General features: G+C 34.8%; 2 protein-coding genes across 2 annotated transcripts; one reads left to right on the forward strand and one right to left on the reverse strand.

Annotated features, from left to right (window-relative positions):
- The first annotated feature begins 4,491 nt into the window (after positions 1-4,491).
- Positions 4,492-9,856, forward strand: LOC142978677 (uncharacterized). Its single transcript, XM_076123182.1, has 2 exons — positions 4,492-4,579; positions 5,613-9,856. The coding sequence occupies exons 1-2, from the start codon at positions 4,573-4,575 to the stop codon at positions 9,656-9,658; spliced, it is 4,053 nt and encodes a 1,350-aa protein (XP_075979297.1). The 5' UTR covers positions 4,492-4,572; the 3' UTR covers positions 9,659-9,856.
- A 4,577-nt stretch (positions 9,857-14,433) lies between these two features.
- On the reverse strand, positions 14,434-16,022 carry LOC142978871 (uncharacterized). Its single transcript, XM_076123467.1, has 3 exons — positions 15,884-16,022; positions 14,923-15,740; positions 14,434-14,641 (listed from the first exon to the last, which is right to left on the reverse strand). Exons 1-3 carry the CDS (start codon positions 15,888-15,890, stop codon positions 14,555-14,557), a joined length of 912 nt encoding a protein of 303 aa, XP_075979582.1. The 5' UTR covers positions 15,891-16,022; the 3' UTR covers positions 14,434-14,554.
- Positions 16,023-17,135: the final 1,113 nt, after the last annotated feature.

Raw genomic sequence — 17,135 nt, forward strand, 5'->3', positions numbered from 1 at the left:
ATGTACTTATTCAGTAAACAACATATTTTTTCTAGTAATTATTGCTTATCTGTTTTACATATCGGTATTATCGGATTATGATTATAATATTTTCGAACTGTTATCCATTACCTTAATTCTATGGAAATTAAGATGTACGTTCTATCTGTAAAATAAACTAATTATCATTCTATCCAATTAAGTAATTACAATTATTTACACCGTATTGTATCTCATTTAATTACAGTTATTGTTGAGTGAATATTTAAAATAACCTTATCGGTTATACGATTAAACATTATGGATATCGGTAGCTATTCAATGTAAATAGTAAATAATAAATAAATATTATTGGACAACTCACACACGGTCATTTGATTCCGAACTAAGCAGAGCTTGTACCTACTATGTTAACCAAATAACTGATAAACATACTTATATACTTCTAAATATATACTTATATAGATAAATTGACAGCCAGGCTCAGAACAAAACTCGTGCTCATCAATGTAGAGCCACTCCAGTTCCTCTTTAATCTCAACGATATAGGTAATTTCCCTTCGCGACGTTCCAATTTGGCCGCTTAAAGTTCACGGCCTCGTTACCAAACACTGTTGTAAAACTGACGACCACCTACTCTGTAATATTGCTGAGGGAATATGTATTTCTATTACGTCACACACTATTAATTGTGAGTATCTCACTAAATTAATAGGGAAGATCGAGGTGATACGACTGGGTTTCAGTTCAACGTCGTGTGATAAGGAAGTAAAGTTATAATTATAAAATAAATAAATAAATAAATATTGAATATAAATATAATAATAATTAATATTATAAATATTTTATAATAATATATTATATAATATATTTATATTCTTCAAGATGTTTAAATTTAAATATATGTATAAGTTATAAATAGTAAATTACATCGCGAATTAACTGTTGACTTTTATCATTATAAAAATAAATGAATCATAAAACAAATATTTAAATTCTAGACTTATTTCCCAAGTTTTGGATAAGCTTAATTTTAAATAACTGATAATATTTTATAGAAACAAAATAAATCATATTAGTCAATTAAACTTTACATTTACATTTTATATACTTACCCATAAATAGATAGTTTCTAGATTAACAATAATAGTAAGTTTTAATTTATAGAACATTCGCTTTTACATTGTTCAACTACGCACATTTTCGTGTTAATTATTACAAAATTAGATTTTTATGTATCATCCAATAAATTCTTACATTAGTTATCAACTGATCTTTATTCAATAATTTAACATCATCACATAATAAATTTACTATGTTAATAAGCTTGTAGAAACAAGTTGCAAAACGAGTTCGTAGACCCTCTACGCCGTAGCTAAAATGGTTCAAAATAGTAACAATAGAGTATGGTACAGTTAACTTTTACTTTTTAATGTTTTAGAAACCATCAGCTTTTTTTTTATTATGGAACAGATTACTAAACTAGCTTACAAAAACAATATTAATGTGATACGTCTTCACAAAATCATTTCTATATTCGCCAATATTTACGAAATTAGTCATCCTTCTTAACTGTATTGTAATTAAAATGTTATCTTCACTAATTGTATTAATTTTAATCCTAGTTTTTTCGATCAGTTGCTTATCATTGGTTAATACAATTAAGGGACAAAATATTTCAATGATATCCGATAAGATAAACGCAGTAGCTGGTAAATTTTAACGCTAATTTGCTCGAAGGAGAAATTATTATTGATGACTACCGATGCATATAAGTTCGTACATTTGGTTAACAAAGAACCAAAACTCACAATTATAATCATGTCAAACGTGATTTAAATGGTGTGAAATTTGCTTTATGTTGTTCGCAAAACATATTTATTGACTAGACATCAGGACTAGTGACCTCAAAATACCAATACACTATCAGACATTATCCTTTAATTATACAAACACCTTCATAAAAACGAACCAGATCGGTTGCAATGAAACAAAGAGTTTATGACGTATCAAAATAATTTTATTTGTATTTTTGAATGAAATAGTATACCATACTTACACAATAAAGCCGAGTCGCCCGAAAACAAACACATAGCTCCGCTTCAATTATTTCTACGTTTTTTTCAGTATTCTTTGCTTTATAAATGCACTGATTGGATATCCGGTCTGGGTCTTGTGCGATCCTGTAAAAGGTGCAACCAATACAGTCCCAATCACGGCGCATGCTTATGAATCAGTCTAGTTTATATCCAAATTTGTCACTTGATGTAAACCTGGTGACAAATTAAGTTTAAAACAAAATTTTAAATCTCAAAGAATATTACTAATTACTCTAGGCAAGAGTCAGTTGTTTCTGTTGTAAGACACGTGTTAAACATGAGTCCGATAACGTTGCCAAGAGCGGGTGGAGACTTCGCATTCCTGGAAGAAGTCCATCTCTACTTTAACGGTGAAGACACTTTTATAAATTGCATCATCCTTTACATGTATACCTACCTACGTAGATCATATCAGTAATTTATTATGATAAACAAATAAGTAAAAAATATATTTTTATGCTTTTGTTCCAAATCAATACACAGAACTTTTGCGGCTTTAGTAATAGATCAAAATAAACAATGCAATTTTAACAATGAAATTAGTAGTATTTTGATATACTTATCTAATCTCTCTCCTATGAATCATCTGATATTTTTGTACTAGCTTTTGCCTGCGGCTGCGGCTTCCTGTTTCGCTCTAAGTTTTTATGATATTTTCAGTAAGAATCGTTTTTACCACGAAATTCAGTCAGAATACAAATAAAGACGTGACATGGCGATGTCCATTTAAGGTAAATAAAAAATGACTTTACCTACGACTACATATTTAAATGGTAATGGTTACACAGTTCGTACTATAACGGAAACTAAAAATTAACATCTTAAATATACCAAGAATGTCCATGCATCCTTATTTTTACATATAAGACAAGACAAAACTGAAATTCACTATGACTTGAAAATCTGTATTTTTACATTTTGTTCATAGTATTATGGGTACGCTGGTCTGGTACTATGAGATCAATGCCAATGTCACCATATTCACTTTTGGAATGTGTCATTGAAAGTATGCAGTATCTCATTCAAAATCTAATCGGTCTAGATTTTATCCAAGACGAATAATTCTAAATCAAAGATTCCAATCACATATTTCAGGTTCATGAATGAACTAACCTTAGACACCTTTAAATAATATAAATAACATTTGATTTCTTGAACCGATAATGAATCAGGATTATTTTTGTATAAAATAATGAAAAATAGTAAATCAAATGCGCAATTTTATGTTTTTAATTATGACCTTGCACGTTGCAACAATTTGATAAAATCTCTCAAATTGTCGGAACAACTTAATCATCAGCTATCAATTTTTTTGATCAAACCGATGAATGTGAGGTAGAAAGATACAATTCAAGAATCGTATTAATAATATAATTAACTGATCTGTAATTGATATGTGAAAATAAAGAAAAACGAATTGATAAAAATAATACATACTTTTGGAATGCGTATCAAAAAGGGTTCAGTTTTATTTACAAAAAACGAAAAAGGAGTCAATTAAAAAAATGAAAACAGCTACCCAAGCTAAAAAGAAAAAAAGAAAAGAAAAGATAATAGATTTACTCGATTGCATTGCCAAATTTCTAAAGATCATTGACTCCGCCATAGAATCCGTCCATTTTAAGGATCAAAAGCAAATCAGACTACCATTACCAATTTAACATTATATGGATTTGATACCTGAATTATTTCGGTTGCAACCTGTTATATAAATTACGTACAACACCTTATATATAATTAAGCTTGAGTGATTTAAAAAGGAACTGGCACATGTAATATAGTAAACGTTTCTGGCATGTTGCCTCTAGGACAAATTGCATAATTAATACATTTTTGAATGGGAACAATCCGGGCTGAAACAATCTAATTACGAATGATTAACATTGGGCCATTTTATACCTGTTTTTGATAAAATTGTATAGTTTAAGATGGGACATTTACTACCGTTATACCATTAAAATATCGTCTTACTTCAATAACTGATTAGGTACACCATAAAATCAAATTAAATAAAAAAGAGGAAATAAGGAAAGATCTTATTTTGTTGACTTTCATGACGCTGTGAAATAAAAGTTATTATTTATTTTTAATGTTTCCACGCTTTAGGCAGCGTTTTAATAGGAATCATTATTCGTGAAGGCAAAATATATTGATAAAACTAGGCTATCTGAAAGGGACTTCACCTGATTTTGTCAAGTTTATTACACCAGTAAAACTGTAAAAGTGCAATAAAAATTCAAAGGCCAGTTATCAATGATATCATTTTATTCCTGACATCTAGTCGTTAATTTATTCTTTTGTCATTATACACGAAGATATTTATCGCACAATTTCTTGCTAATCGGTTGAAATCACTGTTTCTTTAATCAAATCGATAATCACTCACGAATAATATCAAAAACAGGCTGGAACATATAAATAATGTGCAATCAGTGACTGCGTTATTAGTTTGAGTGCAACCGTTATTAAAAAAGAGGCTCATTGAATCGAATAAATGAAAGGTAAGTAATGTGATATGAGTATTTGTGTAAAATACTTAATTATAACCCAGTGCTGAAAATATAGGAAAATCATGGAAGTGGCAATTTCAAACTAGAATGTGGTTCATGGTGAAATCCAATCTGTATAAATTTTGGTGCTTTTAAGGACATTATCAATTTTAAAGTACAAGTAGTGTCTATGTAAAGTGATTTTTTTTTTTTTCTAATTGGTTTTCCAACGCGTCAAGTGTCGCCGACATATTTAAATAAAAATTCTATACATAATTTTTTAAAGTACTTTATATTTATATTTATTATATTTTTTATAGATTTTACTTAGAAAAATTATTTCGAGTAATCTGAAAATTATTCATTATTTATAACATTAATTTCATACAATTTAAGGAGCAAATATTTGAAAATAATAAATAAATACGTTTAGTGTGAAAAAGAAATACAAAAATAAGTGCACTTCTAAAATTAATAATTGCTGCGCATATATCAGACCGTAACCGATAATATAGATAAGCCTCATCAGGACCTAGTATTGTAATCTGGGATTCATTACAGAGGATTAATGCTGTGATAACTAGTATATTGTCTGCAAATTTGGGTTAATATCTATTTATTACACTGAAGGCCTTTAAATATTGAAGGATTTTATAATAATATGAAATCAAAAATTAAGTTTTAGGTTTGAGCTGTATAACGAACAATTTAGTATTTTAGTACTATATAGTATAAGTTTATTAAGTATCCATATATGCACATTAAAGCGCCTACTTAACATTGTAATTATGTATTTGTTTGTCTAGGTAAATATTTATTTTATAAGCTTGATCAAAAAACATCACAGAGCAATGTAAATTGAAAAATTCATTAGGCTTTTAGAAAAGAAAAGAAATAAAGAAGCGGTGGTGGTGGTATAGTATAACTTAACGATTACGTGATCATAGGTGTGATGAAATCTAAGGGGTAAATAATAATAATAAATTAATGCAAGAGCGTTAAAGTTAAGCTTAAGAATTATTAATAACATTGTTTTTTCTTTCAGATACAGCACTTCTACTGCTATGTGCAGCAGCACTAGCACTGGGTAGCGATATAACCGCTAGCAAAACTGCTCGCGATTGTAACTGCGATCCCGCCGAAGCCCAAAAAATATGCGAAGCTAACTACGATAAGGACAATGTGTTAATAGCACACGAATTCTGTGATAAATTCTATAAGTGTTCAAATGGCAAACCATACGTGTATGATTGTCCAGCTAATTTGCTTTATGATCCAGTTCAAGAAAAATGCGAATGGCCACATTTAGTTGAGTGTGGGGATAGACCTATATCAGATGGCGATTCTCCCGTGACCAGTGACCCTGACTGCGATGGTGACGGCGATTCAGATACTGATAATGGACCAACACAACCACCTGTTGATGATGGTGGGGATGATGGAGGCAATGACAATGGAGACAACGACAATGGTGGCAATGACAACGATGGGAACGACAATGGAACTTGCAACTGTAACCCTGGTGAAGCGCCCTCTATTTGCGCAAAACCAGACTCAGATGGTGTGCTTGTAGCACATGAAAACTGCAACCAGTTCTATAAATGTGATCATGGTAAACCGGTCGTATTCACTTGCCCTCCAAATACACTATACAACCCCTATAAAGAAGAATGTGATTGGCCCGAGAACGTTGACTGTGGTGACAGGGTGGTTCCAGAACCTGATGACAACGATAATGGTGACAACGACAATGGCGGTAACGACAGTGGTGACAACGATAATGGCAACGGCGATAACGAGGACAGCGGCAATGGCGATAATGATAACGATGGTGGCGACAACGGTACCTGCAATTGTAATCCCGAAGAAGCTCCCGCCATTTGCGCCGCTGATGACTCAGATGGCACCTTGGTCGCCCATGAAAACTGCAACCAGTTCTATAAATGTGATCATGGTAAACCGGTCGTATTTACTTGTCCTCCAAATACACTGTACAACCCATACAAGGAGCAATGTGACTGGCCCGAAAATGTTGATTGCGGAGACAGACTGATACCAGACCCCGATGATAACGACAACGGTGACAATGACAATGGTGAAAACGACAATGACAATGGTGACAACGACAATGGCAATGGTGACAACGACAACGGCAATGGTGACAACGATAATGGCAACGGTGATAACGATGACAACGGCAATGGTGATAACGATAACGATGGTGGCGACAATGGTACCTGCAATTGTAATCCCGAAGAGGCCCCTGCCATTTGCGCTGCTGATGACTCGGATGGCACCTTGGTCGCCCACGAAAACTGCAACCAGTTCTACAAGTGTGCTCATGGCAAACCTGTTGTATTCACTTGTCCTCCAAATACACTATACAACCCATACAAGGAGCAATGTGACTGGCCCGAAAATGTTGATTGCGGGGATAGGCTGATTCCAGACCCCGACGACAACGACAATGACAACGGTGACCACGACAATGGTGGCAATGACAATGACAACGGTAACGGTGATAACGATGACAACGGTAACGGCGATAACGGCAACGGTGATAACGATAACGATGGTGGTGACAACGGTACCTGCAATTGTAATCCCGAAGAAGCCCCTGCCATTTGCGCTGCTGATGACTCGGATGGCACCTTGGTCGCCCACGAAAACTGCAACCAGTTCTACAAGTGTGCTCATGGCAAACCTGTTGTATTCACTTGTCCTCCAAATACACTGTACAACCCATACAAGGAGCAATGTGACTGGCCCGAAAATGTTGATTGCGGGGACAGGCTAATACCAGACCCCGATGATAACGACAATGACAACGGTGACCACGACAATGGTGGCAATGACAATGACAACGGTAACGGTGATAACGATGACAACGGTAACGGCGATAACGATGATAATGGCAACGGTGATAACGATAACGATGGTGGTGACAACGGTACCTGTAATTGTAATCCCGAAGAAGCTCCCGCCATTTGCGCTGCTGATGACTCGGATGGCACCTTGGTCGCCCACGAAAACTGCAACCAGTTCTACAAGTGTGCTCATGGCAAACCTGTTGTATTCACTTGTCCTCCAAATACACTATACAACCCATACAAGGAGCAATGTGACTGGCCCGAAAATGTTGATTGCGGGGATAGGCTGATTCCAGACCCCGACGACAACGACAATGACAACGGTAACGGTGATAACGATGACAACGGTAACGGTGATAACGATGACAACGGTAACGGTGATAACGATGATAACGGCAACGGTGATAACGATGGTGGTGACAACGGTACCTGTAATTGTAATCCCGAAGAAGCTCCCGCCATTTGCGCCGCTGATGACTCGGATGGCACTTTGGTCGCCCACGAAAACTGCAACCAGTTCTACAAGTGTGCTCATGGCAAACCTGTTGTATTTACTTGTCCTCCAAATACACTGTACAACCCATACAAGGAGCAGTGTGACTGGGCCGAAAATGTTGATTGCGGGGACAGGCTGATTCCAGATCCCAACGACAACGACAATGGTGGCAACGACAATGACAACGGTAACGGTGATAACGATGACAACGATAACGGTGATAACGATGATAACGATGACAACGATAACGGTGATAACGATGATAACGGCAACGGTGATAACGATGGTGGCGATAACGGTACCTGTAATTGTAATCCCGAAGAAGCTCCCGCCATTTGCGCCGCTGATGACTCGGATGGCACCTTAGTCGCCCACGAAAACTGCAACCAGTTCTACAAGTGTGCTCATGGCAAACCTGTTGTATTCACTTGTCCTCCAAATACGCTATATAATCCATACAAGGAGCAATGTGACTGGTCTGAAAATGTTGATTGCGGGGACAGATTGATTCCAGACCCCGGCGATAACGACAACGACAACGGTGGCAACGACAATGACAACGGTAACGGTGATAACGATGACAATGGTAACGGTAATGAAGATGACAATTCGAGCGATGATAGTGACATCGATGACAACCTTCCCAACGACCCCGAAAACGATGATACTTGCAATTGCAACCCCGATGAAGCCGCTTCGATCTGTGCTGGTGAAAATTCTAATGGAATTTTAATAGCTCATCAAAATTGCAATCAATTCTATCAATGCTCATATGGTCGTCCTGTCGTGTTTACATGTCCACCTAATACACTATACAATCCCTACAAAGAAGAGTGTGACTGGGCGAGCTCAGTTGATTGCGGGGACAGAGTCATTCCCGAACCAGACAATGATGATAACTCAAGTAATGATAGTGATGACAACGATTCCCCCAACGACCCTGACAACGATGGAACATGTAACTGCAATCCCGAAGAAGCGCCAACTATCTGCGCTGGCGCCGACTCCGATGGCATTCTAATAGCTCATGAAAATTGCAATCAGTTCTACATGTGCTCGAACGGATCTCCGGTACCAATTACGTGCCCTCCTGATACTTTATACAACCCGTATAAAGAGCAATGTGATTGGGCAAGTAATGTTGAGTGTGGCGACAGAGTGATTCCGGAATCCGAAGAGGATGATGGTGGCAATGACAACGACAGTGACAACGATAATGACGATGGTGACAACGACAATAATATTATAAATGACGATCCCAGTCAAGCCCCCGCCATATGCGCAGAATATGGTTCTAATGGAGTATTTGTTGCGCATGAAAATTGTGATCAGTTTTACCAATGCTCTGGAGGCGTCCCTATACCCATGAACTGCTCAGGTGGTCTGTTGTACAATCCACTTATACAACAGTGCGACTGGCCACGTAACGTAGACTGCGGTGATCGAAATAGACCCGATGATGACTGTGCTTGTAATCCGCGAAATGCACCTGCTCTTTGTTCAAGAGATAATTCAGATGGGAAACTGATTGCCCACGAGAATTGTAACCAGTTCTACGTCTGCATGGGTGGAGTCCCATTACCACGATTCTGTGCTGCAACTCTTTTCTATAACATCGACAAAGAAACTTGCGACTGGCCAGTTAATGTAGATTGTAGTAACAGATATGTGTTATCATATTCCTCGCTTAATAAACATTTAGAATCACGTCAAAGTCGACAATAATAAGTTTACAGTATAATTTATTATATAATGTTAATTTAATTGTATAGTTTATCTACAATGGTTGTGTATTTCATAATTATTTACATTTATTTTGTTACTTGCTAGACTGAATACTTGTGATTTAACAGTATTGTTTTTGGTTCAATCATCTCAAATTTCTGACATGAAATTATAAATAAATTTTTAACCAAATATACATACTATGTATTTTATTCTTATCCCTTTCTTTCCTCACTTCAAATATAAATGGCAGAGTTATCCTAACTGTCAGTATTTTTTTATTATACCAGGTGAATATAACCTGTAGAGACAAAGAAAAAACTTAAAAAAAAAACTATAATTATTCAAAATTAAATTATTCATTGGTTAACATTACTTTTACGAATTAAATTTTTAAATGAATTGCTTAATAATTAACTGTAACGATTTTTGTCAAATAACGCAATATCTACCCAATGGATGAAGATGCATTAAAAAACCTAACCACATATGTTAATTACATGTCACGTGGACGAAATAACACGTGGAAGCTAGATATATCTATCACAGAATAAAATTATTTATAGTGTGTAAGTAATACTAAAACATGGTTAAGAGAAAAGTAAGTTCTTTCGTTTTGCGGAATCAGACATAAGGTTGCTATAGCTCTTTGATGTCAGCATGATGGAAAGTAAAAATAATAAGAGCTCGAACGAAATGGAAAAATAATTTTCCTATCAGATATCTATATGGGTACGCCAACTTGAGGATTCTATCGATAGGTGCCTCCACTTTGATAAAAAGGTTTATTACCCAACTAGCACTACTCCAATAATGTAAAAATCTGCTAGTGCACATTTGACGTAAAAAAGGTCTAGGAAGATTTTTTTCAAACTCCCCTAAAGCAGCGCTAAACTGTAAAAGGATTATTATTTTAATTCAAACTAACTTCTGCCCACAACTTCGTCCGAGTGAAACCATGGGTAGAAACCGGGTAGAAAACTTATCGTTAATCTATTTAAATCCATTAATTCAACAAACGTCCATCTAAGCATAAAAATATTTGCATTTATAATATTAGTATAGAAGTAAATAATACATATACATACTAGGTACCAAAATTATAAATGCAAATGTTTGCGAGAATGTATGTACTCTTTCACACAAATACAACTGAACCGATTAGTTTGAAATTTGGTATATAGGTAAGGTAGCTGAAGACCCAGTATAACATATATGCCACTTTTTACCCCGGAGTTCCCGAGGGATCGGGATTAACGGGAAGGGTTTCCACGCGGACGAAGTCGCGGGCAGCGTCTAGTGATAATATACTTTTTACTAATAGTCTCTCTCGTACTCATATCTCGAACGCTTTGAAACTTTGTTATGCGCCTTCAGTAGTTGCACACTCAAGCGTGAACTTTTCACACACTTGCTATTTTGCTATACTCTAGAAAGCTTGTATTCAGCCTTGCATTATTCGTATTACAGACACTGTCGGTATAGTACCTAAATGTGACTAGGAGTTTCGTGAATTTATTAAAAATGTAACCATATTTTTATAGTTTCAGCGCGTTATTCTGACACAAGAAAATCACTATCTATTTTCTTTAGAAGTATTAGTAAATAAAGATTTTCTCCTATACGAAAATAGAACGCAATATTTCACTTTGAGACATTGATATTAAATTATTTTTACTACTACTTTATCGCAATGATCGTATTAAATGTAGGTTTATTTATAAAAGGGCGGAACTGGGTTCAATTTTAACGCAGAATTCGAAAACAAGGAATAGTACACAATTCTTATCAGAAGATTTAAATAATGAAATACATACCCATTATGCCCTCAACATGTTGACATTTCGGTGAAAAATATGAAAAATAAATAGCACATGATATGATTATAAAAATAACAAAAAAATCTGGATATGATTAAATAACATTCAAATCTAAAAATCACTCACTAAACAAAATGTCCTAATGTTCTAAATTCAAATAATTCATTCTTTTTTTAAATTGCTTACCTCAGCCAAAAGTGTAACAATCTAGTACTTATTACGGAGGTTTTATACATTTATATACTTATAAGGAGGGTTTTAATCTTGGATACTGAAATTAAATTCCAAACATTTTTGTCTTCACGGCTGACTTCCTCAAATAATAATTTTATTCATAGAAATTCAATAAAGTAGTCACAGGATTTGCAGATGACTTTATTCACAAGTTTAAAAGTAGTGGATTCAGTACTGAGCGCATTCTGATGTAAGATTCTTCCTTTAAATATTAAGATGCGATAAATAATTTCTTTTAGAACTTATATCAACGTTACAATCTACAGAGATGAATAATAAATATGAATATTAACATAGCTATAAAGCTGTCAAACATTTTAAAGTTCCTTCAGAGTTTATTATAGCAATCTAATCAACCTATATTATTTATTATTACCTAATATATTAATTTATTTAACAGTAGTGTCCAGCTGAGTGCGGTAATAGATTCTAAAGACTTTCAGTTTTCATATAAAATAGCTTTCAATCGGTCTTTTACCAGTTTTTACCTGCTGACAGCGTGCGAAAAATAAAAAAATAAATAAAGTATGTAAGAACCACAGAACACACTTTATTTCAATCTTTTCATCTCACTTAATCTATCCTTAAACCATTGGTGTTTAATTACTGGTGGGTATTATTTTACTATTAGAATTCCCATACAAATTGGTCAACGCTACAAATATGCGAATATTTTTTTCAATGCGTTAATATACCTATATTATAGGTAATAATTAGGGGATTATGAATCAAAACATATTTATCGGTTGTTATACTTGGAGATTGGTTTAAAATGTTGAACATAATAGGTATATACCTACTGTAATTAATATACTTACGACACTGGTAAACATTGCTCTACTAGAATACACAGGCAGTACCGTATTTTTTTCAACATCTTATTTCGTCCAATTTACAGAAATCTTTAATGTCACTCTAAGTAGAAGTTAAGGGAAAGTGAAACGATAAATTCAATGGTATCTTTGCATGAAAATATTTCTCAACACTTTATATAACACTAAACTACAAAAAAATCGTTATCGATCAAAATAAAAAAAACTTTTAAATCGATTTGACATGGAAAAAGAAAATTTGGAATTAATCTGTAATTGGCCAATAATAGTAGGTAACAAAATAATAATGACAACAATTTTTTTTAATATTTATAGAATAAGTTTTAATTTAAAATATAGAAAACGTATCTTGAGTATATTTTGCTTCTTACTAATGTAATACTCTACATGAAAACTTATTTTAGCTACTGTAACAAAAAACATAAACATTGATATAAAAATTACTTAACGAGCACGAAAACATGTTTTTGCCTGTGATTTCACTGTCACCGGTGCAAATGGCGCGAAACTACACTGACGAGAAGTCTACGATTACGATTACGACGACCACGATTCACGCAAACACACAAAAGCAAGACCCTACGTTGTTTTATTCGAATATTATTTTGACTGTATGTATGTGCCCCGCGTACGAGGGGCAAAGATCTTCCCCTACTTAATTTTTGCAATGATGATGAAAAAATAGTAATAGTGTTAATGCTGTTAATTAATTTTAGGTAATAGCGTCATACTCAGCTAAGTAGGTACTGTATCGTTTTTCTATTTTTTTTAAAAGACAACCCTTGCCCAAATAATTGCTCTTGTGTCGCGGGGACTTTTACAAACATACAAACAACAGACGCAAAGTACGACCAGTCCCGAAACAAAACTTATTCTTACTTACATGTACTTACCTATTTCATAAAACATTTGCATGCCAATATTACTTGGCGAAATGTGCTGTTCTGTTTATTTCAAATTGTACCAACTGTTAAACCACATTTTCGCAAATAAATGCTTCTTATTCTTATTCTATTCTTATAAGATCGCAAAAATAATTGTCTCATGTGGGAATCGAACCCACGACATCCCAACACAATAGTAGTGGCGCGGCGACCACTTTAACCCCTGCGCCACGGAGGCCGACAAAGTATAAAGTTGTCTGAACAATGCAAGTACTTAATATTTATTTTGCTAATATTTAATTTGTAGGAACCCTACTGTCTAATTAAGTTTGTAATGAATAGTTATGTTTGTAAACTTTTCTTTTAATGTGTATTATGGATGTTTTTTATAATACATATGTAGTCGTGTACGGAGTTTACAGTTCACAAAATAAACAAAGAAAACAGCCCGTTGTCTGATCGCTTTTTAAGTAAATTTATACATTTGTTCCTAATCATAACAGTATGTATGCATGTACGTTTCATGGCTAATTTAAAATTTCAGTATGTTGGCAAATACCATCTTGTATTAAATTTTTCACCTTTTGCGTTTCTAATACATTTTATTATCAATCAATTTTAATTATGACCTATAGTTTGCCATATTATTAATTTTACCTACCTGACCCAGCTGTCAATAATTATAATCACGTCTTCTACCAAAGAAGTGCAAACATGACTAATAAAAAAAACTACACTAAAGAGAATGGTAAGGTATTGAGTTCTCTTTGCTTGTCAAGTGACGATTGGGCCATTCGAATTCGGTATGAACGGCTCAAGAAATAAGCCTACTCTTATCAGAAGAGATATGTGTTGAACAGAGGGAAGGCAACAAGTTTGTAGCCTATGATTTTCAAACAACTTTTCTGCAATTGCTGCAATTAACTTAAAACTTAGGCTAATTAACTTTCATAACTTCGCCCTTTAGCGCTAGTTTTTTAGAGGGATGTAATAAAAATCATAAACACGCATAAAATGCTGTAATTTTAATATAAAACACGTCCATTGACGTAATTCGGTAAGGTACAAAAGTAAAAATATATAATACAAATTTGGTTTCGATTTGAGGAGACATCACTGGTAGGCTTATAGTAGATTCTTGAACCACTGGCCCAAGTTGAAGGTTTCGCTTCCCGTGAGCGTACACCCGGCATCAACAACGTGGTCACAAACCTGAAAAACATTTATATTATTATTGTATAAAAATTTACACATTTATCTATCTAAAATAGTCTACATCATAGTTAGTTAAGACAATACTACAAAATTTGATCTTTATAATATAGCTAGCTCTTCTATTCAACTTCTATTATGGCAGACTTTTCTTTTCTTTTCAAATATAATATCTAGCTTCGCAGGTGACGAAAGTAGCAAAGCTGTTAATAATTCTAACGCCTCTTACTAACGCTGTAGTTTTATCAGAAATATAAAATTATACAAAACACTTGACTTACCTGGAGCTCGGTGTTAAAGTGTAATGTACCGGGACAGTTCCTAAGCACCTTCTGTCCCCAAACACAATAGTAGAAGAGATTGCAGTCGTACTCGTGAGGTAGAAGCCAGTGAATATGAGGGTTCACGGGGCATCCGTTTGGTAGGAAATCAATTTCTTGTTGTTCAGTCGTTGCGGCTTCTGTGGTGGTTGATGAAGTAGTTGTCGGAGCAGGTGTGGTGGTTGTCGTAGTCGTCGTCGTAGGCGCTGGCGTGGTGGTGGTTGTGGTTGTGGTCGTAGGCGCGGGTGTGGTGGTCGTTGTGGTGGTGGTTGTGGGCGCAGGAGTCGTGGTAGTCGTTGTCGTGGTTGTTGTTGTGGGTGCTGGTGTCGTAGTAGTTGTGGTGGTCGTTGTGGTCGTAGGTTCCGGTGTCGTGGTGGGAGGCTCGGTGGTCGGTGTGGTCGGAGGCTCGGTGGTAGTACTTGTCGTTGATTCCAGAGTCGTAGTAGACGTCACTTCAACCTCCACTGTTGTCGTTTCATCGTCATCGTCCTCGCCAGAAGTAGGGATGTTCCTATCTTCGCAGTCCACATTGTGCTGCCAATCACATTGCCAAGTTTCCAAATTGAAGTACAGATCCCCGGGACACCGGTAAGTAATAGGTTGACCAAATGTACACTTGTAGAATTTGTTACAATCTTCGTGCCTCATTAACCATTCTATCGTCCAGTCGATCTCTTGTTCCTTGGGGCATTCGTCCACTAAAATAGGAGTTATTTTCACTCCAGGAACGCGAGCGTGGGAGAACGCCACATAAACCACTAATAATAGCACTGCGATACCTGGAACCCGAAAACATTGAATGTATTAATTTGTTATCGAAATATATTCAAGTCAATAAATCATAATTATTAACCGCTAATCCTCACAATAATAATCTAAATTACACATGAAAATTTATAAAAAGGTAGCACTTGTAACGAACCTTTCATGGTGACTTTGGATTCAGAATGCAGTGTCGAACCAAAAACGTAATTAGTTATATACCTTAAGCAAAGTAGGAAATCGTGTTCTTTTAATCTACGAGATGAGTAGGAATGATGATCAGTCTATTTTATCGACATAATATAGCGGTGGCAGGTTATCAAAGCTGTGATTTCAATTATCGGTCCTAATCTGATAACGATTAATACCTAATCGCTATTACGATATTGTATCATTCACTTAAAAAAATTATACCCTATGTATTCTGTAATATATTTTTGTAATTTACGTTATAATATTGACAGTAAACAATAACAGAACAACAACACTTTAAGGTGCTCCAGCTATCACTACCGAACATTGATGGATATTAAATTTAACAAGCATATAGTAAAATAATAATTTTATTAAATCAATCAGCAATCCAGAGATGCCCATTACTTTGTTGGTTATGATTTTGAATCAAGCTATCATTTTATTAATAACAGTTTCTTCTTATATTTTTAACTTTCGTAACAAATACATGCATAATACGTATATATTATACAACATGTAATATGTATATGTATACATGGGTAGATGGGACGAAGAAAAAGTTCACTTATTTAGAGCTTTTATTTTTAAACGAAATTATTTTTTTTAAAGACGCCATAATATTTATAATAATAATAATGGTCTAGTCATAATAATCGCATAATATTCAGTTCTCCTAATTGCTGCCTTTTAATGTTGCCGACAAACATGGCTACTTATCAGATGGATCTCTATCGTAGAGATTGTAACGATTGCCATCTTTAACATTATGATTCTAACGTCGACTGGTTTCTATATCATCCAAATTCCGCGAATTAAATAAAATTACTGTTATAAATGAATGTGTTAGCTATAGTATTAGAAATCATGAATCTTTAAATCAATATACTTAGCTGAAAGTTATAAAGTTAGTTAAAGTTGGTTAATTTTGAAAATACTCTAAATAATTGACGAACATCCGGCCAAAAAAAAAAATACCTCAACGATTTTGAATTTATTCTAATTTTAAGAAGTCGATACCAAGAATACAAGTACGAATTAGAAAATACGATGAAACATACAACTAACCGAAAGTAATGAGGTTATGATAATAACAGCGAGAATAAAGCATAGTCGTCCATGGGGGAACAGGCGCCAAGTAGGATGCGATGGCGCCAGGATGTCGGGAGTCGATCGACGCGCGGCCGATTCAATGCGGAGCCTGCAGTTCGTAACACGCG

This window comes from Anticarsia gemmatalis, chromosome 15 (genome assembly GCF_050436995.1).
Source record: "Anticarsia gemmatalis isolate Benzon Research Colony breed Stoneville strain chromosome 15, ilAntGemm2 primary, whole genome shotgun sequence".
Taxonomy (NCBI): domain Eukaryota; kingdom Metazoa; phylum Arthropoda; class Insecta; order Lepidoptera; family Erebidae; genus Anticarsia; species Anticarsia gemmatalis.